At 38.7% G+C, this 27,739-nt stretch overlaps 1 protein-coding gene across 1 annotated transcript; it reads right to left on the bottom strand.

The window, feature by feature from the left end:
• Positions 1-1,061: 1,061 nt before the first annotated feature.
• Positions 1,062-26,689, bottom strand: LOC131554875 (putative N-acetylated-alpha-linked acidic dipeptidase). Its single transcript, XM_058800463.1, has 19 exons — positions 26,559-26,689; positions 25,123-25,231; positions 21,995-22,181; positions 21,105-21,206; positions 19,432-19,557; positions 17,282-17,468; positions 16,047-16,140; positions 14,618-14,716; positions 12,862-12,947; positions 11,793-11,912; positions 10,335-10,417; positions 9,994-10,057; positions 9,404-9,471; positions 7,329-7,420; positions 6,416-6,506; positions 5,370-5,634; positions 4,449-4,530; positions 3,088-3,180; positions 1,062-2,393 (listed from the first exon to the last, which is right to left on the bottom strand). Exons 1-19 carry the CDS (start codon positions 26,674-26,676, stop codon positions 2,204-2,206), a joined length of 2,256 nt encoding a protein of 751 aa, XP_058656446.1. The 5' UTR covers positions 26,677-26,689; the 3' UTR covers positions 1,062-2,203.
• Between the last annotated feature and the right edge of the window lie 1,050 nt (positions 26,690-27,739).

Genomic DNA, 27,739 nt, shown 5'->3' with positions numbered 1-27,739 from the left:
GACCAGAATCCCTCCCTCAACCTGATGGCCACACTTCTCTTGGTGAAGCCCAGGATGAAGCTGGCTTTCTGGACCACAAGTGCACTTTGCCAGGTCACGATGAGCTTCTCATCCACAAACACCTCCAAGTCTTTCTCCTTAGGGCTAGTCTCCATCTATTCTCTGCCCAGCCTGGATTTGTGCTTGCAATTTCCCTGACCCAGGGGCAGCACCTGGCACTCAGCCCTGTTGAACTTCATGAGGTTCACAGAAGCCTGTGTCTCCAGCTTCTAGTCATTAGGAGAGAGAAAATTTCTTTTCCTGTATCCTGTTCCCTGCAGTGATTAGGGAACAGGCAACAGGTTTTTTTTTAATGGACATTGCGGTAGTTAAAGAGTGTAACTACTTCTGTCCTTTGTGTGATCCGGGGCCAGGACATTGTATATTATTTGCTAACTATTTCTAAAAAGGGCTGTAATTAAACTTAAATGAAATAATGCTATGGCCAGAGATTAAAAATTTATGTCTTCTGGACTGAAAGAAAAAGTTGCTGAAGCAGCATACAGGTCACATAAGGAAAGATCTCCACAATTTTGGAGTTTGGCACTTCAGTTCATCCTCCTCTGCAATAGCAAAATACTGTTACTGCATCCACCTCCTCAACAGGAGCTGTTTATTCCTGCTCCTCTCTGCATGGTGGATTTGGCTTATCATTGTCCTGACTGCTGCAGACAAAATCGTCTAGGGTAAGATAACTAAACTAACCTGGCTAATTTTTTTCAGAGGTGGATCATAGACAGTCATAATGAATTCTCCACTGGTAAAAGTAGGGGAGTGGAGCAGCCAGAAGTGAAAAAACAGAGTCAGCAATGTTTCCAATCAGCGCTGATTTGTGGGAAGACATCTCCATCATTTTATTCCAATCAGTTTCATAAAAAATGTGAAAATAACTGGGCAAAAACTATGGGTATAAGTGCATTTCCCATTATCTGATAAACTAGATTGTTTTATCAGAAAGATCAACAGTTAAGCAAAATAATGACTTAATTACAGCAATTTGTCTAAAAGGTTTTAATGTGAAGTGCAGAAATATTTAGGATTAAATGAAGCCTCATGGAAAAGAAATCAATATGCCATAGTACTGAAAACCATCAGATCACAGGCCAGTAGTTTTAGACATGGTAGAGGTCTCAGCTAATATGACACATGAAATCACACAAAGTATTAGCTGTATAAGAGGTTAGTAAAAGTCCAGTGGCAAAATTTCAGATCAAGGGATCTGATTTTCTGAGTCTTCTCTGTCTGATCTTGGTCGTCTCGTGGTCTGTCATAAGAGTAAGCAGCACATGACCATCAGATATACAGATGCTACAAAAATGGAAATAATTTGGTATCCTTTTAAACTAAGGACATGATGAGTTTTCTTTGATTCTGTCTTCATATTAAAAACACCTCTATAGAGACAAGGCATAGCAGGGGGTAGATTTTGGTTAAAAGTATAACAATAGGGTCTTCATCTTGAAAGACATTTTGTGAGATGACTACATGTCTGACAAGATGTACTGCCTTGTTTTTATTCAAGTAACTAAAATCTTCTTGCTTAAATTTATTTGCAAACAGCTGCAAGGTTCAGCATGTGAGGAAAAGAATGTCATGAATGAGTATTCAGGGCTGGCTGCCCAAAACTTCTTATGATTATTATAGATCCTGTACATGGTATGTGACAGCTTTCCCATCTCCATGTCCATCTCAATCTTTGTGGAAAAGGAGAGCTGAGAGGTCTGTCTTGAGGTATAATTATGCAATCCCAGAGTAAGTAACAAAAAGGCAACAACAACATTAGTAACTGATAGAAACATGAAATGAATTCTGTTTTCCTGAAGAACTATGGAGATCACTATAATAATCAAGCTAGAAAAATTCAAAACTCCGAAAATAAATTGAGTGGTTAGCAATTCTTACAATACAAAGCCGGGAGAAAATCTGAAACATTATCAGTCTCAATTCAGAAGACATCTAAATCCTGACCTCTCAGAATGGAGGACATTATCTTGTTAACATTACTAAATGTATTCAACTTGGTTATATTATTTGCAAAGACCCAGTTTTTTTGATTTTTTGTTCTTTATCATAATTGTCCTAGTGTTTTCAAGTGCTCAATTTTTCAGACTTCTGCAAACTGTCACATTTAGTCTTCGCTGACGACTGACTGTATTGTTCATATTTATGCTACTTCCTTCAGTGTGTCTGCTGCTGCCTGCACAGTGAAGGCTGCAATGGAAATCTGCCTCTTCACTTCTTCCCAGGCTTCACGTTGATCAGCTTTGCTTTCAATATCAAACATGGCATCATAGATTCCTGGGAAGGATTCTCCTGCGTATTTGTTGTGGCTGCTTGGAGCAAAGATAACATGTCTGTAGGGAAGTTGAGGGAAAAAATAACTATTATGTATTAGGAAAATAAAACATACTTTTAATGTTTTATAAACCAGCTGTAATCACTTGACACTGAAATGTAAATAAATAGGAATATTGCAGCAATAGTAGCTAAAGTCCATGAAGCAAGAAAATAACATAGGGTACAATATAAAACTAGACTAGACTTGATTCACTGCCTCTTAAGTAAGATTTACTTCTTTACCTGGATGAGAGGACCACTGAATTCCTTCCCTGCTGTTTCAGTACTGCCCTCCACACTACATTTGCCTGCATGGCTGTGCTCTTAAAATCGATCAAATTGTAGGTTCTTCACACTATTTCACTTTCCACTAATAGGAACAGCTTCCTGAATTTCCTACAATTAAAATTATTTAAAATTACTCCAGGGCTAAACTTTTACATCTGTTTAGAAGCCAAATCAAACCAAGAGAAATTATCTGAATAGGCCTCCAACAAGAATCAGGCTTCTAACAAGAATCTTCCTCATTCTGTATAGTGTATCACACTGAAGTTTTCCCCAATGTTGTTTCTCCTTTTAATCTTATTCTTCCTGTCCCAAGTAGTTTTGCTGTGTTGAATAAAATCATTATAATTCCATTTAGAGACTTGTAAATCTTAAAGGAATTTCATAGGTACTCCATGAGGAAAGTGAAAAGTAAGCCTTTCTCACCTATAGAATGGCCTGCCAGGTAATCCAAGAGGGTCGATGAAAGCCCTTTCTAGAAACATGAGCTGATCATTTAGTGATCTGACAGCAAGCAGACTAAAGAAAAAGCAAAAAAAGGGAATATGTTAAATATGTTAGCAGTGTATTTGACCTACTTTTAAACCAGCATACACATCTGGATTTATAAAGGACAGTAAATCTGGGAAGTTGAAGTTTAACTGTAGGCCACAAAAGATAGCCCACGCCATCAGCTAACCTGCATAACAGAATTATGCTGATCTGTGCTGTGACAGAGTCTGGTTCATAACTGGAAAGTCTCTTAAAGCTGTTTTTAAAGTCCAAATGATAACATCAAAATACAGTGTTTCAGGTGCTTTCTCTCACATTTTCTCTCATTCCTGTATTTCCTTTTCATGAGGATGCTTAGACCATTTTCTTCTTCTGTACAAAGCTTTTCTAAGGACCCTCTTTTCCAGAAAGCCAACAAATTACTTCGATAAAATTGAATTTGTTTTTATGTAAAATCACAACATATCAGAAAAAGGAACCCTGTGATGTTAAAATCCTCTTTTAAGACTTCTGAGAATTTCTGATGGTAGATTTTAAATTCCCTAGAGCAGAGACCATCTGTGTCTGTGTGCTTTTAATAGCCCTGCACATACTATTGATGCTTAATAAATAAAAGAACTGTGATGAGGTTATACAGAATATATGAGAGGTTGGTGGTTTACATCCAAAGTAACTTGTAGACCTTCAAAGGCAATTCACCAATAAAAATGTTAAAATTTATATCACAGTAAAACTGGAGTAACTCTACTACCATTAAGGAATTTTTTTCAATTTTACAGTTTTGTAAACAGAAACTGAAACTGGTTAGTTGAGATAAAGCATAGATTTGGGCCATCCATCAATAAAGCCATTTTGAAAATGTCAGATACATGTCATATGTCATAAATGTCATCTTTTGCATAAGAGATTACTGTTAGCTCCTTCATCTGAAAGTTGCTGCCATTAAAAAGATGGCTTTTATTCTCAGTTAGTGTTCCATAAGGGTAAGCATATGGCTAAATTAGATTCTTCCCAAGAAATGGAACATACATATATGTATATACAAAATGAAGTCTGGCTTGTCATTCTGGGCATGGCCTAAAAAGAATAAATTAAGAATTAAGTCAAGTGCAACCTAGGCCTTTTGGCATAGGTGGTGCATAGAATTTCTTGAAAGTTCATCATAAAGCACGCCACAAATACATCTTGTTTATTTATTTTTTTCCATTAAGTGGCAGCAAATGAAGACTAAGTCCTCTTGAGCTCAGAGCACTACATGGAGAACATGACAGGAAGAAAAAAAGAGCTGAACTTACTTATTGAAATCTATTTGTTGCAGTCTCTCATGAAAGCTAGCAGCAACTTCTGTAAAATTCTTCACAGCTGAAAACAGAGCATCTGGAGAGAGCAGGAACAAATTATTTAACTTCATATTCTGCAGATGTCATTTACCAAATCAAATTCTTCAATTAAAGCTTTATCTTCCACTGTGATCATGATCCTGAATTATTATAAGTCTCACTGAAGGAAGATGACCCCATATTCCTACATTAAAATTCCTACATTCCTACATCTGTGTGCAAACCTCTCTTAGACGCAATAGCTGTAAGTATTGTTGTGAATATTGTTTAGTATTTTCTGCTTGAAGAATGTACAGAAATATCAAAAACTGGATCATGGAACCAGAATCAGACTGTTCAGGTAGGTCTGAGATTTTATAAATCCCAGCAACCTGCATTTTACTGTTATGTCCCTCCACACAGAGTTTTGAGAAAGACTGACAATGTCTCTCTGTGTGTGTGTGTGTGTGTGTAGACACATACATGTGTACCTGATACTGGCCATTAGAAGCCAAATCCTAAACTGAATATTCTATAATGTTGCTAATTAAAAAAAGTTTCTGAGGCACAGCATTATCCAACACAATAAGCTGCAAAACCGTGTGATATTTTTTTTAAGGAAACAAGACAGTGGTACATTGTTGTCAATACTGGCGAATCATACATAGGTCAAAGCAATGCAACTGTAAGTCTTAGCTCTATTTGGAAGTGGCATACTCCCCACACAGGCATGCTAGGGACAAAATAGTCCCATTTCAAATAAAAGAGGGTATTGCTCTTGTTTTATTTACTGTTCATACAGCACAAGGTAGATACCAGCTCATGACTAAGACATCCATTAATCTAAGGCACTGTTAGCATTAACAGAGGAGGAATGTGAAGAAAGACTGTACGTACCAAAGGATACACTGTATGTTGCCAGCTCCTCTTCATGATTCCTTGACAAATTATAGATGATGTGAGCATAGTTGCTCACAGCTGATGCATAATCTCTACAGTCAAAGGGAAGCACAACAGAGTTGGCCAATTCGAACACCAGCCCTCCCCGTACCTGAGCTACTGTCAGATGATTCTTGAAAGTGGGATCATAAAACTGTTCCACAATTTCATAGGTTTCATAGACACTGTGGTAAACTGGATAGCTGCTGTATTTTTCCACGTTCTGAAACAAAGGAAACCAATCCAAAACAAAAGCATTATTCAGCAATGTCTATTTCGGTGTGGCTTGGTAAAGTTTAAGTGTTCAGGTCATGCTAATCCTATGCAGCCACTATAAACAGTCTAAGGAGAAGAACTGGTGAGTAGCAGCTCTCTTAGAGAGAGCCATTAACCTATGCTGAGATGAATGGTCATTTGGAGAAATCTCTCTCCACTGACCATGTACACAGCCCAAAGAAGGTACCTAAGCACAGACACATGACTTTCAGTTGGCTAAATCCAGGTGAGATTGGACTTCTTCTCTTGCTTGGATACAATAATCATTTGTTTTGTGTCCATGGATATTCCTTCCTTTTCAGAGGAAATGACCACATTGAATAGTTTGCTCCTTGAACATTTCTCAGTTCATCTTCTCTCACAGTATACTCCAGAGCCCAATCCATATTTTCAATAAAACACAAACCATTTTGAATTCAAAGCTTCATAAAGTGTTAAAAATAATTGGAAAGTCACCATAAGCTACTCAGAAGCCCTCATCAGCCATAGGTAATTTTGAGCACATCCATTTACCCTGAGCAAAAGTCCTTTTGTCTAAGTGACAAGTTGATCATTCTTATTTATTATGTATTTGTTTTGAGGGAGCACATAGAGCTGTAGGAATTAGACACCACTCTGACAGATTGAACTGTCCTATTCTAAAAAGCTGGAAGTCTAAATGGCTCCTTTATACATGATGTTATTCAGGCACTTACAAGGAAGACCAAACTACAAAGACACAGACTTACCCAATTTTTACTGTAACGTGCTCTGCCTGAAGCAATGCCAAGACGTTGAAAAAATGCTTCAAAGTCATTGCCAGAACCCAGTTTATTTATTCTTTAAACAAGAAAGAGGGAAATGCCTTGAGTGACAATACTTAAGGTATAATTTTAGTTTGCTTCCAAGTATACCATGGCAGGTATTTATTTATTCAGCAGTCAGTCACTACACACCACATAGTCTTTCCCCAGTGTGCTCTTTGTCAACATACCATGAACTGCCTCTGACCGCTGAATTACCTGCACCTCATAAATTCCATTCTCTGAGGTTCAAAGTCACCCTTTTTAGGGTGAGAGATATCCAGTTCTCAAGAGGAGAATGTACCTCACTGTCTTTTCATCACTGACAAGAACCAGGGACCTTCCTCCTTCCAATGAACTTCCACTACCTCAAGCTCTCAACTCAGAGAAGAAATCACAGCAGTACATGAAGCATGGCTTCATGAAATAAAATCAGTTTTTGAGATCCTGTAGAAATCTCCTGGTAGGACAATGTTGTAAAATCCTGCCTGGTGTGCTCTGCAGCCACCCAAACTCAGAGGCTTCAGAAGACTGGAAAAAATCCAAGGGAAAGCTGTTGAGTTAACATCTTGTGTAATTGCCACTGGCTTGTGCATACTATCCTTATTTGTCTAAACCTCTATAAGCTAAAAGAACACATTTTATATATTGCTTATCTACAAAGACAGGTTCACAAACCTGTTGTACAGTAGTGTATCAGCTGCAATCATTAAAATTCTGGAATTTATATCAGCTGAGAATCACACCATTTCTCTTCAGGACTCAGCTTTTCATGAGTATTTCTTTAAAACCCACTCTCTACAAGTTTGTGTTTGTGATGTAATGTTTGGTATTTAATTAATTTTCTTTTGTCACTGACCTGGGGACCTCTTTATATTCACTTGATGGATTTTTTTTATACCAGCTCTCATAAAGAGATTTTCCTTCAAATCCCTTATCAGGACTTGGTATCTAGAAAAAAGACAAAGGGTTCAATTTTAAATGTTTAAACGTTACCAAACAAAAAGTCAACAACCTGTCATCACACCAAGCCTATGGCTTAGGGTTATGAGTGAGTCATCTTAAGTCCCTCAACCTTTTTGCATTTCCATTTTAACACTTCAAATGCATAGCATTTTCCAGAATAATAGTTTATTTGCAAAAAAGTAGGTAAATTTAGATGGGAGAAAAAACAAACAAAGCAAAACACTTCAAGCCAATATTTAAATTATGATATTTCTTTATGAAATTTGCAGCCATTTAATTTAAATATTCAAAAGATAAATCCCTCACAAAACCAAAATATTTCACTTTACTTTGGCAGAAAATTTAAATTTCTTCTTAGTTTAATTTAAAACTGTTTCTACCTTCTTTCAGTTCACAAAAAATATGTTTATGGATGCAAAAGAAACCTTAGAAGGCAAAAGTGAATAGTACCTGGTGCTTATGAGATCATAGCTGCTAGAGAGTAATACAAATTGCAATCATTCTAAAGTTCATTCCTACTACTGACTTATTTGCAGGTAACTGAGGAGCTTAAACACTCTGGATGTTTCTTCATCTTTCCTTTATATTGGTGGACTGCTGAGGTTTTATTATTTTGAATCCATTAAAGATTATTAATATATATTCTATTATTAATCTAACTATCTTCTATCTAAGAATTACTCCACAATAGGAATCAAATTAAAACTAATTTATTTGGGGTTTTGTCTGTGAAGGAAATTGCCCATAGAACAGAACTATCAGCATGAAAACTTTTTACCACAGATAAACTACGGATGGGATCACATGGGACATGCTTCCTCATCAGCATTCTCTTCAGACATCAGCTACCAACAAACTGTGGTTACATGCATTCATCAGCCTTTGCTTCTCAACTTGAGGAATAGTTACACAAGCATTTTTACTGGTATTTAGGTCAAGATTTTAATGATGGCTCTTGGTGTCCAAACTGAGACTCTGCTGACCTGGTTTTCTGACATTTCTGAACACCTTCATTTAGCAAAAGTTACCATGGGAACTGCAGGTGATCAACCCTTTCTGAATTTGGGACAGAAGTCTCTTTATCTGGGTAGCCATTTTTAACAGAGCTACATTTTATTTGCTGTCTTTTAATTGCCAGAAAATTATTATACTGATTTACTACTTTTCCTTTACTTTTGCACCAGTCTAATGCCAGCTTCCAAGAGATAATAAATTATCAAATGACTGAATACGTAAAGTAGATAAAGGCAGATAGAGTAAATTCACAGAATATACACAGTAGTTGAATATACATCACATCAGCATCTAAAATATATACAAAAACTAATTAAATGTTCACTGATTGATACAGTTAACAGAAAAAAAATGCAGAAATAAAATGCCAGGCTCTAAGACCACCTCCCAAAGCAAGGAACATCTTACATTCAAGATGGTGTGGCTATTTCCTGAGAAAGGTCCCTATCTCTGAGTTTTGTGTGCCACACAAATGTGTGACAGCATCATGGTCAGAGACAAAGAATAACTAACAGGGTACACAGAAGCTGAGCACATTGACTAAACCTGTCACATCACACAAAAACAACATGGTAGCCACCCTAATTTCTACCCCTGCCTAGACGGATCAGAGTCTCCTACTACCATGGGCATTCTAGAAGTTGATCTGTGCAGCCAAGCATATGCTTGTTTCTGTCCTCTGGTTCACAGCATGATTTTATGCTTTTGTTCTTAGAAGGAATACTTTCACAGGAGGAGTGGAAAAAATCCCCTAATTCCAAATAGTTAGTAATTTAATGGTATGAGCTTGGAATCCCCTTATCTATCCTAGGAAAAACTCCAGTTCCTTAGCTATTGACCTAGAAGGGGTACTGCAATCAGAAAAGAAAGATCTGACACCATATTTTTACAGACAGAGCCCCATCAAGTAAGTGACCACTGAACATACCAGCTAAAAATTTCAAGTGGTATTACCTTTTTAGTCAGACTATAAACCAGGCTGTACATCAGTGGTGTGCAATCCACTCGCAGTGTGTAGTTTCCTGAAAAAACATGACAAACTATTTGAAGAAGGAAGTTCCCTCAGCTGAAATTTCATGCTGTTATTTATTAGGAAAGAGACTAGGGAGCTACACTCTTTATGAGGAGCAAGCTGAGAAGAGTTTTCCTATGATCCTCCAGGTGCATTGTATTGGTTAGGTTGAATTAGAGCCCAGCTCTTGAAGCAAGTCTTAAAAGCTTCTCTTATGTCCCCATGACTAATATGCACATTATAAGAGAAGAAGCTGACTCTAAAGAGTTGCCATGGAATGCAGAGCACAACACTTCTTGTCTCTCTTATGACCTCCCAAACAGTGGGTCACTACTGTAAAGGACTTTTTCCCTGAAAAAACATGAATATCTGAAGGATACTTTATGATTCTAAGCCACAGTTTCTCCCCATATTGGTTTTTGAATTAATACAACAAAAATTATCACATTGAAGGTCTCATGGATCATCAAGACAAAATCCCTCCCAGTCATACCACCACTATTCCTGCAAAACACAAGTCATATCCATATACCTTCAACAGAAGAATCTGCATTGATATAAGCCACTCCCCGTGCTTGCAATACTTTGGCATTTTCCTGCAAGAAAGAAAATTAAAAAAGGAAGAAAATGCTGATAAACTTTTTGTCCCTCAGAACTATCTTCCCATTCACAAAAGAAGCAGCTGTTTCATAGAAGGATATCATAAAGTGCAAGGAGCTAGAGATTCTTGGTAGTTCAAAAGGAAATTCAAGGGAGAGAGAGATTGTGTGTGTAAGGAAAAGAGCGGGGGGAGGGAAGAAATGCTTCTTTCTAGTGCAGATTTCTCAAAGAGCAGCCACCATGCAAATCTCTTTTTGAACACTCTTGGTTTACCTCAGCCCACTCTGTTGATCCTAACAAGCCAAATTCCTCTGCATCCCAGCTTGCAAATATCACTGTTCTCCTTGGTCTCCATCCTAAAATGAAAGACAATGAAAATTTATTACAAAAATAAAAGCTGCTTGTTACATGACTAATGTGAAAACATATGGCATTTTTGGGGGGCTGATCTTTTACCATGATCTGTGGGGAAAGAGATATCCATAAGGAACTTTAACACCAATTTCAGTAACCTTATCTAATAATGATTTGCTATTGTAGCAATCTGTCCTCTACTTCAATATCGGGCCAAATAATGTATTTCGTCTCTCACCTTTAAATGCAATAAAATTTTCTAGAATCTAAAACTCTGATTAAGGAAATAAATGTCCTGTGCACAAAGTCTTGAAAGAAAGCTTTTCTAATCCTCTTGCTCTGTTCAGTCTAGTATACATTGTATATCAGTGTCTACTCTGAGAGAAAAGAGACATATTTTCATATCTATTACAGAACTTCTTTCCAATGATTTCAAAACTTAAGCAATTCCCCGTAACTTTGACAAATCACCTTCAAAAGAAAAATCTTTCACTTGAAGCGCTCCATTCAATTTAAAAGCATGCTAAATAGAACAGGATCTATTGCCCTGATGCTGTACCTCAGCCCAAAGTTTTCTGTGAAGCTACTGGAACCTTTTCATCTTTTACTCCTTTTTTTTAACTTAATTTTTCCCCATTTGCATTCCAGAGACAGCTTCCCCTGATATTCCCCTGATATTACTGGGAAGAAATGGAAATAAAACTAAATGTCAATAGGTTTTATGTGTAATAGCAGGCAAAGAACACTTCTCTAGCACGGTATTTATGTCACAGCTTCTCTCCATGGGATGTCAGACAGGGAGACAGCATTTGCTCTGACAGCAACAGAAACCTGGTGCAGCTGACATTTGTTCCTATTCTAATGCAAGCAGGCATGAGGTATTTTTAACCATTACCTCCTACTATGCTTGCACAGCTCATTCTCAGCATTACACGGACATCCTTCACTTATTCTTGAATATGCCTCCAGGCCACAGTCAAGTGCTGAGAGGGCTCTCAGTGTGGCCCTGAAGAAGCCTTTATGAGTTCACCACTGTGTCAGTATTATAACACCACTGACATATCCAGTCTGACCTACCTCAAATACAGAACAGTCAATTGTACCTAAATGTAGTGTTTATTTCACCATCCCCCCTTTGTTTTGTTTCCCTCTAGGTGTACTTTCTCTTGAGCAGAAGTACTTCACATACACCAAGGTGTTTATTCAACAACAGCGTGTTTATTCAGAACATCAGTCTTGAATAAACATCTTGAATCAACATCTCTTGCATCAGAGATACAGGTTTTTAATTTGAAGCATATGTTTAAATCTCACCGAAATCAATGGGCACTGCTGAGAGCAGCTACTTTGATGTGCCTTATTCTTTTATTACATTACCTTCATTTTTCAGTTTTCCAAAGCTCCTCACAATCTCGTGAACCACAGCTGCCCCACTCTGAGGATCAATGCCACCAAATACCCATGAGTCACGGTGGCCTCCCAGGATGACATATCTGTCTAGAGAAATTCATTTTGGAGGTTTACTTAGGAATATTTTTTTCCTGACATAGAGACATTAACTTGAAGTAATTTCTAATTTTCCATGTACGTATCAAGCAATAGAGATTAATAGTTTATAATACAAATGATAGAAAGGAAAAAAGTGTTTTAAATTTCTGAAGACATTTTTCTGCATTTTCAGTCAGTGTGGAAGAATTTGTCAAACCCAGTAACTGGATCCACAAGACTTAAAACTTCAAACTCCATGTTATTAGTTTTATTACTGAATATACTACAGGTTTCCTCTAAAGATAGAAGCGTTTTTCCATACTTCACAATAGTGTGCTTCATGGTGAAGATGCTGTAGTTTTATCTGCAGAGCACAGAAATTCACAACATTGTGAATTCATGTGCTGAATGCAGTATTTCTCTGGATATATATAACCAATCACAAAAAGGGTTGTCTAAATCATGACAGAGATATGATTGCTGAGATAAAATTCAGACTAGGTCTCTGTGCTACTATAACATGGTTAACAGTTGTGTTTTAGGCATAAGGAAAGTGCTGCAGTCAGAAGATAAATGATGTTATCATCATTCTAGGAAGAGACTGTAAGATAGACAAAAAGTCAATAATGGTGGATATAGTGTCTTCCAAAGGAACGCAAAATCCATTCCCATGTTTCTTAGGGAAGAATATCCCCTTCAAAATATTCTTTCAATTGCAAAGTTATTTGCCCGAAGACAAATATTTCCATCCTGGTTATGACTCCCCCTTGAAAATCAGCATTTACAGTGAAAGTGCTGACATACCCTGAACCATATGAAAGCTAGTGCAAACACCATTTCAAAGATAATGCAATACAATATTTCAGAGAAAAGTATATTCCTCATCTCCCCCTTGTAACCATCAAGTACATGCAGAGGTCACTGCTCTCTCAGATTGTGCTGAAGACAATGATTTTACCTGGTTCCACTGTGCCTCTGATGGTACCAATCACATTGTAAATCCTTCTTACTTCATTGTTGCTATGAATGTGCATTTTCACCTTTCTAGTGTATTAGGAAGAAAACACAAAGAGAAAATCCACCAGATTAGATAAACAAACATCTTGACATCTTTCAAAAGTGTACAATATAAATGACAAAGAAAGCATTTTGATCAAATTTATCTCCTATTAAACCAAAGTAAATCTGAAAATATTACAGTGTATTTTTTTCTGGATTTATACTTGCACAAATGAGAACAGCATTTAGCCCTTGACAGCTATATAATATTTCTGATGTCAATAATATTTATACAGATAATGGGATCAGAACGCCAAAGACCAAATTAAAAAACTAGCTAGCAGCGAGTTTTTTTAATTTGAAATATTGAAAGAAAAATGGACAGCATCTAATGTTCAAAAGGTAAATAGTTCTAATGTTCTGCAGTTTGTTACAAATCAGAACTGACTCCATGTCACAGTTTAATCCCAGCCAGCAACCACACCCCACACAGCCACTCACCCACTCCCCCACTAGCAGCGAGAGAATCTATAGGGTAAAAGGTAGAAAACTCATGGGCTGAGATAAAGAAAATTTTATACACAAAGCAAAATCCATGGAAACAAACAAAGCAAAACTGTTCAACCATCTCCAAAAGAGCACAGCCCTATCACAAGTAATGGTGACTTAGGAAAACAAACACCATCACTCCAGATGTCTCCCCTTTCCTTCTTCATCCCCCCCTTTATGTACTGAGAATGATGCCAGATGGTCTGGAGTATCCCTTTGCTCAGCTGGGCTCACCTGTCCTGGTTGTGCCTCCTCCCAGCCTCCCATGTACCCCCCACTCTCTCACCAGTGTGGCAGCATGAAAAGCAGAAAAGGCCTTGGCTCTGTGTGAGCCCTGGTCGGCAATAACAAAAACATCTCTATATTATCAACCCTGTGTTCATGAGAAATGCAAAACAGCCTCATACCAGCCACTGTGAAGAAAATGAACTCTACCCTAGCCAAAACAAGAACATTACAGCACAGTCCATATTACTGCAGCATCTCAGGCAGCAGAAAACAAGACAACCTGAGTTGCATCAAGAGATTTTTTGTCTACAACATCAAGAGTTGTTTATCTGTACCACAGCTGAAGGTGCAACAACTCAGCCCCATGTTACACAGTTCATATGAAGTCAATACATTGTACTCTGACAACATTAAAACACATAGACTTAAGTCCTAAACTGTAATTACTAATTCAGCTAAAAACAATCTGAAGCAATAAAATTGACTGATATGAGAGTTTAAGCTCCTCTTTTTCTGGAAAAGCTGAGTAGAAAAACTGCTTATAAGAAGCAGTTAATTACTGCTTTATATAAGTAAAAAGCTAAGACCAGAAGCTGAACTCACATGAACCTAAAAGGAAACAAAAGCACTCAGGAAAAAAAAAACCTCCAAAAAAAAAACCCCCAAAACCTCTCAACAAATAGTTTATCAAAGACTAGATGCTTTTCAAATGAAACTGGTTCAAGACTAGCTAGAAACTAAAGCAAGGTAGTCATATCCATCCAATCAAGACATAATGTACTAATGCTTTGCACTGAGCACATTTCAGCCATGGAAACAGCCAAAATCAAAGGAATGATATAAATAAACCCAGCTACTCTATCTTTGGTCAAACTCTATTGCTCTACCTGTTTTTTCCCCTGATCCGAAGAACACTCTCCTTAGGAAACAAAACTGACCTTGAAGAATGATCTTCTGTAAATCCAGGACCAACATTGTAAGATACATTCAAATTTCCTTTCCAGCTACTGTGAGGTGGTGCAGGTCCTCCCATATTACTGTTATGGAAAAAAAAAATCATTATCAGTTACAGAGCTCTTACAACAGCACCAAACAAATGAGGACCCAGAAACCACACCATGCTAGGTCCCATATGCATGTAAGCCAGTGTTGGTCATTGTTTTAGACAATCTATACTACAAGCTTTGGCAGGAGAACAATCTGGAGTTTTAGCTACAGCTACACGAATACTAGTAAATTAATACAGAACAATAATCCTCTGCATAGAGATCAGCTTGGAATGGTCTACATCTATCCTGGAAGGAAGTGTTGGCCAAAAGGCTTTGCATATAAACTGCCTCTTGTAAATAGTCCCTGGAACATTCTCATACCTTGAACTGCATTTGCATTTGAATTAGCAAAAGGCAACTTGGGCCATTCCTTAACTTAACAGCACAGGCAGTAGTTTTATGGTGCATGTCCCTGCACACTACTTAATCTTATAGCATAGGCAGTTGATGCATGTCAAAGATGGCTAAAGTAGAGAAATATGATCAGTCCAAGTCACCCATTCTTGTTCCATTGTCAGAAGTGTCATGCTTCTCCTCTTAACACAACTGGAAATGCAGTAATTCAGTGGATCACAATCACCCAGACTGATTCCCTTGAAGGACTTTTATTTTTGACATGAACTTCTGAGATACAAAGCAAGTATGCTGAATGTTCTGGTTCTTGGGAAGCAAAATATATTTCTTGTAAATGCAAGCATGTCTTTTACTGTAAATACATACTTCAGTCCACAGAACAACTTCAACATGTGTTCGGGCACTGAGTAAATTGTAAATCATATAAAAATATGATAGCAGGAATAACAAGATGCTATGACTTCTCAAGACAAAAGTGAAAACAAGGACCCAGTATTTTTAAAGGATTTAGGTTTTATTCATAATTATTAAAACCAAGTTCTAGTATTATTTAATACTTAATGAACAGAAATATCTGGCTACATCAAATTTATACATAGTAATCTGCTCTATCACTACTACTAGTTGGCAGTGGATAAAAGAGGTTTTTTTTATCTATATTTTTATCATTATGAGCAGTAATTCTGATAACAGAGATAACTATAAAGTTTAAAAGATAAGAAAACTTGGAGACATATTAGTCCATATTACAAATGACCATTTCCAGACAACTCTGCACATACCTCATATGTAAAAACAGATACCACACTTACCTCTTACAGAGGTCCTAATAAGAAACAAACATATTAATTCAACAGCTACATGAGAAGCAGAGTGCAAAAGTCATTTTACTCTCTTTTCAAATGCTCTCATAACTTCCAAAAAACAATCTGCTAAAAATACCTCATGTCTCCCATGCACTTACCGCAGTAATGATTCTGCATCATGATAGCCAATAGGATGAACTGGAATTTTTGGGAGACCTACACCACTGCTTTTGTCTAATCGGTACATGTATTCTGAAAGCAAAAGACAGATACAGATATTTTCATATTTACAAGTCTCAGAAGGAAGCTGTACAATTCTTAGCACAGTCTTAACACTGGAGTCAGGAATAATCATTTCACTTTCCCAGAAGCTGAGCTGACATATTCCCAGTAATTTCATTCTTTGTGCTTTACCAACATACTTTCACAGACACTAATCGAGGTTCCCCCCACAGTGTCTGCAGGCATGCATACGAAGATGGCTGGAAATTTTAAAATTATTTGTTCTTTTTTTTTTTAAACTTTTTTTTGAGTTGAAATACTTTTACATAGAAATATTTCTCTTCATGGGAAAGAAGTTCAGACTAAGCTACACATGAAGAACAACAGCAAAGAAGGAGCCCACAGTGTCATGCTTGGAACATTCAGCTGGGAACTAAAAAACTTTGCCAGTTGATAAAGAGATGCAGATAAAAGCCTATACACTGGACTACTGAATATTCTGGATTGCTGTTTATGTGTACAAATCAAAATCTAGGTTTTGATCTGACAAAGCTCAAATACAAATATTTTTTTTTTTTTTTGCAAATCTTAATCTTCATGGACAAAAGCATATACACAATAGTTTCCTCCTTAATACAATATTCACGGGAACCCTTTGTGATTGAGGGAGCCAGTGATTCATCTGTGTGATCACTGACTCTAGGCATGAGGAATCAGAAATTTTCTTCCTGGTCTGCTCTGACATGCTGCTGTTTTGAACATGTATCCCCTTCCAGCTCAAATTCTGCTGCCTAGAGACAACACTGCCTATCACTTAAGGACTACCTTTCTTGAGGTGATTGCCTCTCTCAGATATGCTGGCCCAAGTGCTGGCATAAATAGTTCTTAATGAGTTTCCATCAAAATGATCTGGTTTAGTGCTAAATGAAACAGGCACAACTCAAGCAGCTGAAGAAGCATAAGGTGAAGGTGATTAATACTCATCAGTACTCTAGGGCTCCCCTAATATCCTGTCACTTTCTCTCATGCGCCATTTTTGCGCAGTAAAACCCAAAGCTGCCTTTTAGCAACAAAGACTAAGAAAGGAAGTGTGCTGTTATAAGGGAGAAAACATCCTCTGCCCTTTCTTGGTACCAGACCCTCAGAGAATGCCTTCTCTAGAGTCACTCACCTTTTGCAGGATAACCTGGAGTCAGAGGATCCCCTGCTCCATTCAGGTTTAATACATTCCCACGCTGGGCTCCTCCACCTGGAAGGTCCCAGCCGTTTGGATAAGGATCTACTCCAGGTGCACAGTAGTCAGCAGGGTCAGAGTACAGAATAATTCCCTTGGCACCTGCCAATTCAGCATTCTTCACCTGCAAAGCACATTTCCAGTCCCTATCCAGTCCTTTATAGATTGACTCCAGAGTTCAAGGGGCAAAACAAAGTATAAATTACAGCGATTTTTCCTCTGGATCTTTTACAGTGCTTGGGATAAGTCAAGGGCCCATAACTGTCTCCTAATTTTCTGAAACATATATATACAGATATCAGGTTTCATATGAAAGTAAAAAGTTTGCTCTTGCTTGGACTTTTTGTTAGCAGATAACACCAGTAACATGGAAAACATTCTCCACATTACTGCTACATAACCTGAGTTTGCATTCTGTCATCCAGATCAGAACAATCAGCTGACTATTGAAATGTACACAGCATGAACAGAAAAAACTGTATCACATTAATGCAACAGTATCTTTCAGGTAGTCCTGTATTTACCTTATTTACCTAAATGATCTCTGAATGGATATCAGGGTCTGGTCCATACAGGAAAATTATAATTGGAGAGCTTGAAACTGCCTTTGGCTGTGAACAACACTAACTCCAGGGAGCCTACATTTTAGGCTCATTACGGCAGAAGGACTGACCCGCATGCTGTTTTAAAAGTGTTCTTGTGTGACTTTATTATTGCATAATATATATCATTCTGACATCCCAATCTGGTTTGCTACTAGATATGACAGTGATGGATAGTGACAGAGTGACAACTAATCCTCAACAGTTTCAAATTTGGGCATTTTAACTCAGAAATATCATAGCTTTTGTTTTCCATTTCTTTTTTTTTTTTTTTTTAGGAAATACAGTACTTCCCTTCATCTTCTACCCTATTTTTGCACACCATTAGGAAGTTTAAAAAGTTTCAGTACATTTCTCCAGATTTTATATAGGCTACCAAATTCTTCAGTATATAAGCAGTCATTAGAAATAATATTGCAAGACTGAGTATATCCCTTTGTGTAAATGAGGGGAGGGCATATAATTTCCAAACCACAGGAAAACTGCCTCTCTAGATATTAGTAACTCTAAGATATTTGTGTTTCATTCTAAGGAAAGATTCACAGACAGTAATACTTTCTTCAATTTTTAAGTTTTTTCCATTCAGATAGTATCCTGAGGAGTGGTAAACAATTTAGTGACAATATTATCTGACCCAGAATATGAGTTATATACCACTTCTCACTGGTGAAAATTATATGTATGTAAACCAGTGAGTTATCTATTTAAAAGCTTCACACAAGAAGCTTTTAAATTTTAACTTTTAAACAAGCTTTAAAACTTTAAAGTTTTAAAGCTTTTAATTTTACTTTTAATTTTAACTTTTAAACAAGCTTTTAAACAAGATTAATCAACAGCATATAATAAAAACTGGCATCCAGTGAATTCAGTACTTGACACCCTTAGGTAACTGACAAATACAAATTATAGTCCTGCTCAAATTAGGGTCAAAACAGTTGTTGAGCAAGAACCAAACGCTCTTACATCTTTTCTAAGAAAATAACTTGAGTGTATGCCTGAAGTATGTACAGGATTATGTCCTTTCCTGTTATGTTGTGGAAGCCTGTGAAAACTAGTTTAAAAATAAATTTATATGATAGATATGACAGAGACGTTGAATAACCAAATACAGAATTTAAAATAATTTACATATAGCGATATACTCTTTCTGGTATACAGAAACCATTAAAAAGAAACACAATATACACATAGTAAAGAACAACTGATCCAACAGGGAAGAACAATCTAGTTCAGAACTGGAGTGCATGACACTATATTAGTGATATTTTGGAACAATTTTTAAAATATGGAACATTTTCCAACTGATTTACTTTTATCCTAGAAATATTAAAGAATCATCTTTGAACACAGGTCTATGGGAACTCTGTTACTCTAAAATCTCCAGAACACCTTGGGGAAGTGTTTCAGTCTCTTGAAAACACTGAAGGGCAGAAGAGTTGGAGTAACACTGAGAAGGGCAGCAATGCTTTTATTCACAGGGATTACCTTGTTTCCTCTGAAGATCTTCCCATATCTGGCAATAACAATCTTTCCTGTGCAGTTAATTCCCATGTCACGTTCTAACGTAAAGAAGTCCTCGGTGCGGCCATAATTCACATACACCAACTCACCCTGAGAGAGAGGCAGGATTTGAAACAATAATGTCAAAGAGCATGCTGAAAGGAGTGCGTGATCTAATAAGATAATAATGGTTTTCAACATAGAATTCTTGACCATCAAGAACCCAGAAGAGCTTTGGCCCTACTGAGTATTCCCACTGAGGAGCTTTATACATGCTTCCTTCCTGTGCTGTTCGCAGTACAGATGCAAACAGTTGGCTGGAGAATGCTATTGCTAAAAGCACTAGATAAGTACCTGGAGGTCTTGTCAAACTCTTAAGTTATAAGGTGAAAATAAGCATCAGATTTTGAAATTACAATCTTGTCTTTAGGTATTGTTTTCATTGGAAACAAAGTTTTATATTTAATTAAAATAAAACAATTTCCTAAAGAAGGAAGAAGAAGCTTTTTAAACTTTTCATCATTTCTCACATCTTATCAAACCAAACAAAGCAGTGATGTTGTTCTATCTTTCTGGGGTGATATGCTATGATAAAAGGTCAAAACCCATTAATTTTATCTTACACTATGTTCCACAATTCCCACTGCAATTCTTGGAACACTCAAAGCTCTTATGTCCTAGGGTGCAGATTATCTGCCTGGTTCTCCAGCTTTCTTTGAGTGTCTGAGGCAAATACACACAGTATTCCTTTTGTTTTCTGGATTTGAACAGCTTATTAACAAACATCACAAAGTACATGACTGATATAATACTGAGCTGTGTGAGTAGAAGCATTAGCATCTTTCTAGATGGAACTTTAAAGCAGAGCCTGGACCAGGGTTCTGTCAACCTAAATTATTCTACATATAGAAAGGAAAGATATTGAGAACAACACCAAGAAATTCTAATCTTACAAACTATTATTTGAAACCCTAATGATCACAGAACAGAAAACTCCTGCTACACAGGCCAGCTTTATCAAAGAAAGCCCATCAGCTGATACCATCTGTATAACAAGACAGGAAGGGTTAGTGTTAAATTCAGATCACAGCAACACCTTTATCACCAGCTAGAAATGTCAGCAAAAGCTTTTCAAGCATAGCCAACACTGAGCAGCTATACCTGTCAGTGTGAGCCTTGGACAAGCAGCATTTTGAAAAGTGAAATTGTTCATTTGGCCAGGTAAATGTAACAGTCTATTTGTTCACCAAGATGGGAGACAACGGCGCATAGCTACAGAAATGTCTGGGGGGTTTACAGCAGCAACTGATATTAAAGATTTATTACTACAGTTTTTAAGGTAAAGAAAAAAAAAATCCAGCTCAGACTCAAACTAGAGGAAAATATTAAACATATATATGACTGCTCAATTTGAACGCTGCTCTGTCACAATAATCCCAAGAACACTGGAGTTAGGTCACCTTTCCTACTAGTGATAAGGTGAGTTTTGAACTAAAGCCTAAGGAAGTTCAAATTATTCTGTATTGCTCTCTGATATTCTCTGCTATGGTACAGTACACTGTGGTATTCCATCTTATCCATTTCTATTATTTCTATTTCTGTCTCTGCTTCTTTTCCTACCTCTATTTCTTTTACTATGTAGCATTCTACTATCTCACCTCAGGCACTCCTTGGGCTGAAAAGGCATTGTAGGGTGGCACCACATCTGCAACAGCCTCATATCCTGGAGGAGGAGGCTCAGACAATGATGTGTTGAAAACCTAATAGGAAAAGAAAAAAGGAATAAGGTAAACAAGGCAATGTGAAAAAGGAATACTTTCTACTCACAAGAACATTTCACAAACATTTGCAATCTAGAAGACTCTGGTGTTAGAATTCTACCTAAGAAGTGGCCAAAATTTTAGCAGGCACTGGGCATCCTTTTCAGTAGGCATGCTAAAGGTGTGAATTTACAAATCCCATCTCCACTCTTCACAGAGAATCCTGCATAAATGAATACAGGATTCCCTGAAGTGGTCTGGGTACAGCAGATTACAGGTTAGATCACAGTGGTAAAAATGCTTGCATTCTGTTCATCCCTGAAGCTTCTATGTGCTATCACAAAGAGAATGAACACATTCCCTTTGTGATAGCACATCTTGAGACCTAAATTCTAATCTTCTAGAAACTGAATTTAGCTGAATCATTGGTACTGTATAATGAATCAATGCAAAGAATGGCGCTGACCAGGATTTCTTTCCTCTTTTTAAATAATACAATAATTTTCAAACAATTGACTAACATCAAGTGATTCTCTTACCTAATTGTTTTTTAATCCATATGTCAGGACGCTGTATGAATCAGGGGAAATATTAGTATTCCTAACACATGAAATTCACTTATAATGAAACAAAGATGCAAAATATAAAAGCAAACTGGAATCCCTGATTTCCATGGGCTTTGTACCAGGCCCAGTACCATTAAGTGAACAGAGGACAGTTTTCCCTCACAGCCTTCCCAGGTGTATGAAAGTGATTTTGTTCCCTGGTTGGAAAAACTGTTCATGTACCTCACTGCCATGCTCATCAATTATTGAGATGTAGTTGGGCTTAGTCTCATCAGGGTAAGAGAGTAAGACATCATAATGAACCAACTGAACCGAATCCAAACCAAATTTCTTCCACTCAGCTTGGATTTGCTGTGCCAGATGCATATTTTCCTTTGTTCCTGCTAGGTGAGGAAGCCGTGTAAAATTGCTAGAGAAAAGGGAGAAATAAGCAGGGTCAGGCACTGAAGGTCATAATCAGAACTCCTCTTAGCCTAGCTGGAAATCAACCTCATAGGGATAATCAGATATACTCAGGCTAAATTAGGACCAAGACTTCTCTGCATCTATGTATTGTTATGTTGTACACATAACTGAGATTAAGGGTTTCAGGCTGTCCTGATTTAGCACAGCTTGCAGCATGGTTTAGCAAGAATGGTGTGATGACACCAGCTATGGGGTCTTGTCCTTTCTTTACTCCTTGTCTTCTAAGCTATAGTAGGTCATGCACTCCTATGCACAGTAAGACCTTATCATTGTGAAGTGATAAAAGAACTGAGTACAATTATTTTTGTGTATTCAATTTAGAAACATGCACAATTTCTCTGGTCCTTACTTGTAATTAACTAGATGTTCTCCTTGAATCACACAATTTTAATTAATTTCGGCACGAATACTGGTTTATCTGAAAGTTCACTCCTAGTGTGTCTTGCTGGCAAGTAAAAGAGAGTGAGTTTTGAGTACTGTTTAAACAAGGAACAGAAAAACTCAACAATTTGTGACTTAAAAGTCATGCCAGCATGAATAACAAACAGTGAAAGAGAGCATAAATGATGAACAGCCCATTGTCTGGGAAAAAAAAAAAAATTGTCCAGTCCAGACCATTGTGAAAGCCCAGTTGTGAAGCCAGCTGAAAAAACCCTCAGTTGAATGAGGCTGTCATCATGATGTCCTCATTCTATCATATGACCATGCCATTAACATGCCAAAGAAACATGTGTGGCACCAGCTAATGTTAATGAAAGAAATTGTATCTTTGATTATGAAGGGGTGTGAGATTAGGAAAAACTTAAATTCTGGAGTTCAAGTAAGACTAAATCCATCAAAGAAATCTACTTTGAAAGAACTATACATATAGAATAGAAATAGAAATAGATAGAAATAGGTTTGCTTGTAAGGGATCTACAACAATCATCTAGCCCCACTGCCTGACCAATTCAGGGCTGACCAAGTTAAAGCATGTTATTAAGGGCATTGTCCAAATGTCTCTTGAACACTGACAAGCTTGGGTCACTGACCACCTCTCTAGAATGTCTGTTTCAAGTCTGAACATCCTCTTGGTAAAGAAATTCTTCCTCATGTCCAGTCTGAACTTTCTCTGGTGCAGTTTTGAACTATTCCTCTGCATCCTATCACTGGATACTAGGGAGAAAATACGCTCACCTCTTTTGCCATGTCCCCCCCTTAGGAAGCTGTAGGAAGCAATGAGGCTGCCCCTCAACCTCCTTTTCTCCAAACTAGACAAAATCCTTAGCAGCCAAGTGCTGCTGGATAAAACCATGTTCCTCTGATCATGCTTAAATCTAATACTGTACTAAAAGTCACTGTTGCAGTGACAGTATCATCTTCTGGATGACATATACTGAACCAAGAGCACACTTACATGCTATTTGTGAGAATGGTTGTTTTCTAAAGCAGTTACAAATGTTTAGGTATCACATTTTCATTAGGAGTTGATTTATGCAATAACATTTTCCTGTATTACACTCCCATTTAACTAAACATTGTGGTTTTCTTCATTTTCTCTTCTCAGCTGACTGCCTGTACTGGTAGTTCTGAGCAGTGACTAAGCATCTGCTGTATTTCACTGCAGGACTGGCCACATGACAGTAAATGAGGTACAATGCTTTCTGCTTACATGGAGACAGGGAGCTCAAAGGGCAGGAAGGTCCTTTCACAGAGCTGTTTAACAACAGGTGACTTTGCAAAAGCCAAAATACAGGTTAAGACTCTAAAAACTTCTAAATCTTTGGTTTTGAATGTGTATATTATATCCCAGTACATGACCTAGTAGAGACCATACTTTTGAGCTAATTAATGTACAATTATTTATTCATGGCAAATACACCTAAAATGGAAGCAGTGGGATTGCTACAAACTTCCTATAAACTGAAAATAGCGTTTTAGTAATTTAGTTTTGCACAACTCCATGCTATGTAATCAGACTGGGAGTATGAGGCAAATCCAAATTTGTTGATTATTCCTACAAATGCTCTTTCTTTACACTGAAAGTAAATTCCCATCAATAAACTATGACTTGTGGCCTATTATTGACTGGAATAAATATAAGATTTTAACAAATACTACACTCTCCAAAGAGAAAAATAATCGATTTACAAGATCCCTAAAACAAATCAGGTAACAAGTACTTGTAGTTAAAGCTTCTAAGTTACTAAAACAGAAATATTTATAACATAAATTAAATTTTAGTAACTTTTAAATATTGATATTGTAATGTTCCATTGTTTTGAATTGTTTTAAGCATGACCAACAAGTCGGAGAGGTGATTCTGTCCCTCTACTCTGCTTCATGAGACCCCAGCTGCAGTGCTGTGCTCAGCTCTGAGACTCAACACACAAAGGACAAGAACTTGATGGAACAAGTCCCAGAGGAGGCCATGAAAATGATCAGAGGGCTGGAGCATCTCTCCTGAGAAAAAAGGCTGAGAGATTTGGGGCCATTCAGCCTGGAGCAGGCTCTGAGACCCTATAGCATTTTCCAGTATCTGAAGGGGGCTAACAAGAAGGCTGGAGAAGGACTTTTTCAAGGGCATGTAGTGACATAAGAAAGGACAATGGCTTTAAACTGAAAGAGGTCAGCTTTAGATTGGATATTAGAAAGTAATTCTTTACTTTGAGAGTGATGAGGCACTGACACAGGTTGTCCAGAGAAGCTGTGGATGCCCCATCCCTGGAAGTGCTCAATGCCAGGTTGGACAGAGCTCTGAGCAACCTGGTCTAGTGAAAGGTGTTTAGAACCAGAGGAGCTTTAATGTCCCTTCCAACCAATTCTATGATTCTGTGGTCACTGGGCTGGCTCGCACTTAACTTTTTTTTTTCTTGTCTGAACTGATTAGTCTACACACTGCTTACTAAAGAAACTGCTTGATGTTTTCCGCTTTCATTTCCGCCATAAATGCTGTCCTCATGTCCTCATGAGTACTCAGAGATGTCTTCTTATCTGTAGGTTTTGCAAACCAGCCTGTACAACACATGAAAATACCAAAGTAAAAACATCAGAGCAATATTCTCATGACACACACCACTTCTCTTTGGTGTCACCACAAGATTTTCACTGTTTTACATTTCAGAACTGTTTTCCTTTCAGCACATACAAGTAGTTACAACCTACTGCAGGCTGCAAAGTGATGGTGGTGTTAGTCCCATAAATGGTAAGAGAATATTCATCTGGGTAGATGTTGAGTGATATAAAATACTACCTTACATTTATTCATCAGTTATTCTCCTGTAGATGCTAAGGAGATTTATCTATCATCCTTGAGCGCCAGAACGTCATGCTGTCAGTCATACAGTTACCTCAATAATAAGGCAGCAGCTTTACATAAAATGCACAAAAACACAGGCACACTTTGTAAGGAACAGATGTCTTGTAACTCCTTTCTCACTCTCTGGTCTGTCTGGCTTCTTTCTGGAATCCTTCCTTTTCTGAGCAAGCACTACCAGAGTAAGTGATGAGAGGAACAGCTGGCTAGAGAGAGAAGTGTTCCTGACATCTGTTTTAAAGTCAGACTGGACACATTCAGTGTATGTGCAGCAGCAGCCACACGGGTACTGTGAATGACAAACCTGTGGGTTCAAGAGGGTAACAAGTTGGCACCAGTGAGGCACTGGTTACTGGCACAGTGAAAGGCTCCACATGAGAGAGGAATTCAGTCGGGGCTTCCCAATGGCAGCAATCCCAAGTAGATACCAAATGGCATTGCAAAATACAAGTGGCTCCTTTGTTTTCTTTCCTTTTGTAAGCTCATCATGATTCAGATGTGAACCAAAAGGAAAGTAGGGATGGGGAATCTCTTGCAGCAGCAACCCTCAGTCCTGCCTGCTTGGGACCAGGAGCAGGTGAGACACTGAGACTATTTTCCCTTCGTGTCCGTGCCCCTCCAGCCCCCTGTTTACCTTCCTGCCTCTCTGCCTGCAGCTGGTGCTGTTTCAAAGCAGAAAGGTCGAGGGGTACGTCTTTTATCCCCTCCTCACAAACCTAGCGCCCCTTTTTCTTGCCCACTATTTTACTCCTATTTACTTGAACAAAAAGTAAATAGAAAAACAAGCCAAAGACACAAAACCCCTTCTGCGGAGGAGCTGGACATCCCAGAGAGGCTCAGTGACAGCACCGGCCCGCTGTGAAGGGCAAGTGGCATCGCCCGGCTGAGCACGGACTCACCTCGGCCACCCTTGTCACACACTCCCGGGCGCTGCAAACCCGCCCGCTCCCCCCCTACTCCAGCTCCGAGCCGCGTTCGCCGGCTGGACGAGCCCCCGATGCGAAAGAGGGTTAGTCCGCACTGTACCGATGAGGAACCCGAGGAGGAAGAAACCCGCCGCGGCTCCCAGGACGACAGCCCAGAGGCGGCCGCTGGCTGCCCTGGGGCCGGCCGACTCCGATCGGGCACCGAGCGACGTCCACATGGCTGCAGGCCCGGCCGCCTCGCCGCCCGCAGTGCCCAGGCCTGGCCCCGGCCGCCCGACCCCGCTCTCCCCGCCCCGTCCCGCCCCGTCCCGCCCGGGGTGAGGCCCTCCCGCCGGCAGGCCCGGGGTGAGCTGTTCCTGAGCGCAGGCGGCTGCCCCGGGCTGCCCACCTCCCCTGTGCCGGGCATCCTGCCGCCCCGTGTTTCATAGAACCACAGAATCAAATAGGCTGGAAAAGACCTCTGAGGTCATCGAGTCCAACCTACGGTCAAACACCAACACATGAACAAGACCATGGCACCAAGTGCCGCATCCAGTCCTTCCTTTAACACCTCCAAGGATGGTTACTGCACCACCTCCTTGGGCCCATTCCAGTGTCTAATCACCCTATCTGTAAAGAAACTTCTTTTAATGTCCTCACTGAACCTCCTCAGACACAGCTTGAGGTTATGTCCTCTTGTTCTGTTCTTGGTAGCCTGGGAGAAGAGGCTGATCCCCACCTAGCTTCAGCCTCCTTTCAGGGAGTTGTAGAGTGATAAGGTCACCCCTGTGCCTCATTTTCTCCAGGCTGAACCCCCAGCTCCCTCAGCTGTTCCTCATAGGACATGCACTCCAGAGTCTTCACTAACTTCATTGCCCTGCTCTGGATACTGGAATGTCCTTCTTGAATTGAGTGGCACAGAAGTGGACAAAGGATTCCAGGTTTGATCTTCCAGGTTTGAGTACAGGGAGATGATCACTTCCCTCTCCTGCTGGCCACGCTATTACTGATACAGGCCAGGGTGCCATTGGCTTTTTTAGCCACCTGGACACACAGTTCTTTTAATTTACTACAAAGGGCAGTGAGAACGCAGAGCGATGGCTTCCACGCTCAGTTTGCCACGGATTTCTCACACTGTGCCGTGCCATGCCATCCTCCACAACCCACACACCAGAGCTGGGAACACCAGCAGGGCAAAGCTGAGGGAGAAGAAATGTAAAAGCCAATGTTTTTAATGATACATTTTAAGAAACATTTTTCTCCAATACCTAACACACTCTGACAGGCTTCAGAGAGATGTTT

This window comes from Ammospiza caudacuta, chromosome 2 (assembly GCF_027887145.1).
Source record: "Ammospiza caudacuta isolate bAmmCau1 chromosome 2, bAmmCau1.pri, whole genome shotgun sequence".
In the NCBI taxonomy this organism is placed as follows: Eukaryota; Metazoa; Chordata; class Aves; order Passeriformes; family Passerellidae; genus Ammospiza; species Ammospiza caudacuta.
The sequence above is the reverse complement of the archived record's forward strand: the minus strand, read 5'-3'. Positions and strand labels throughout refer to the sequence as shown.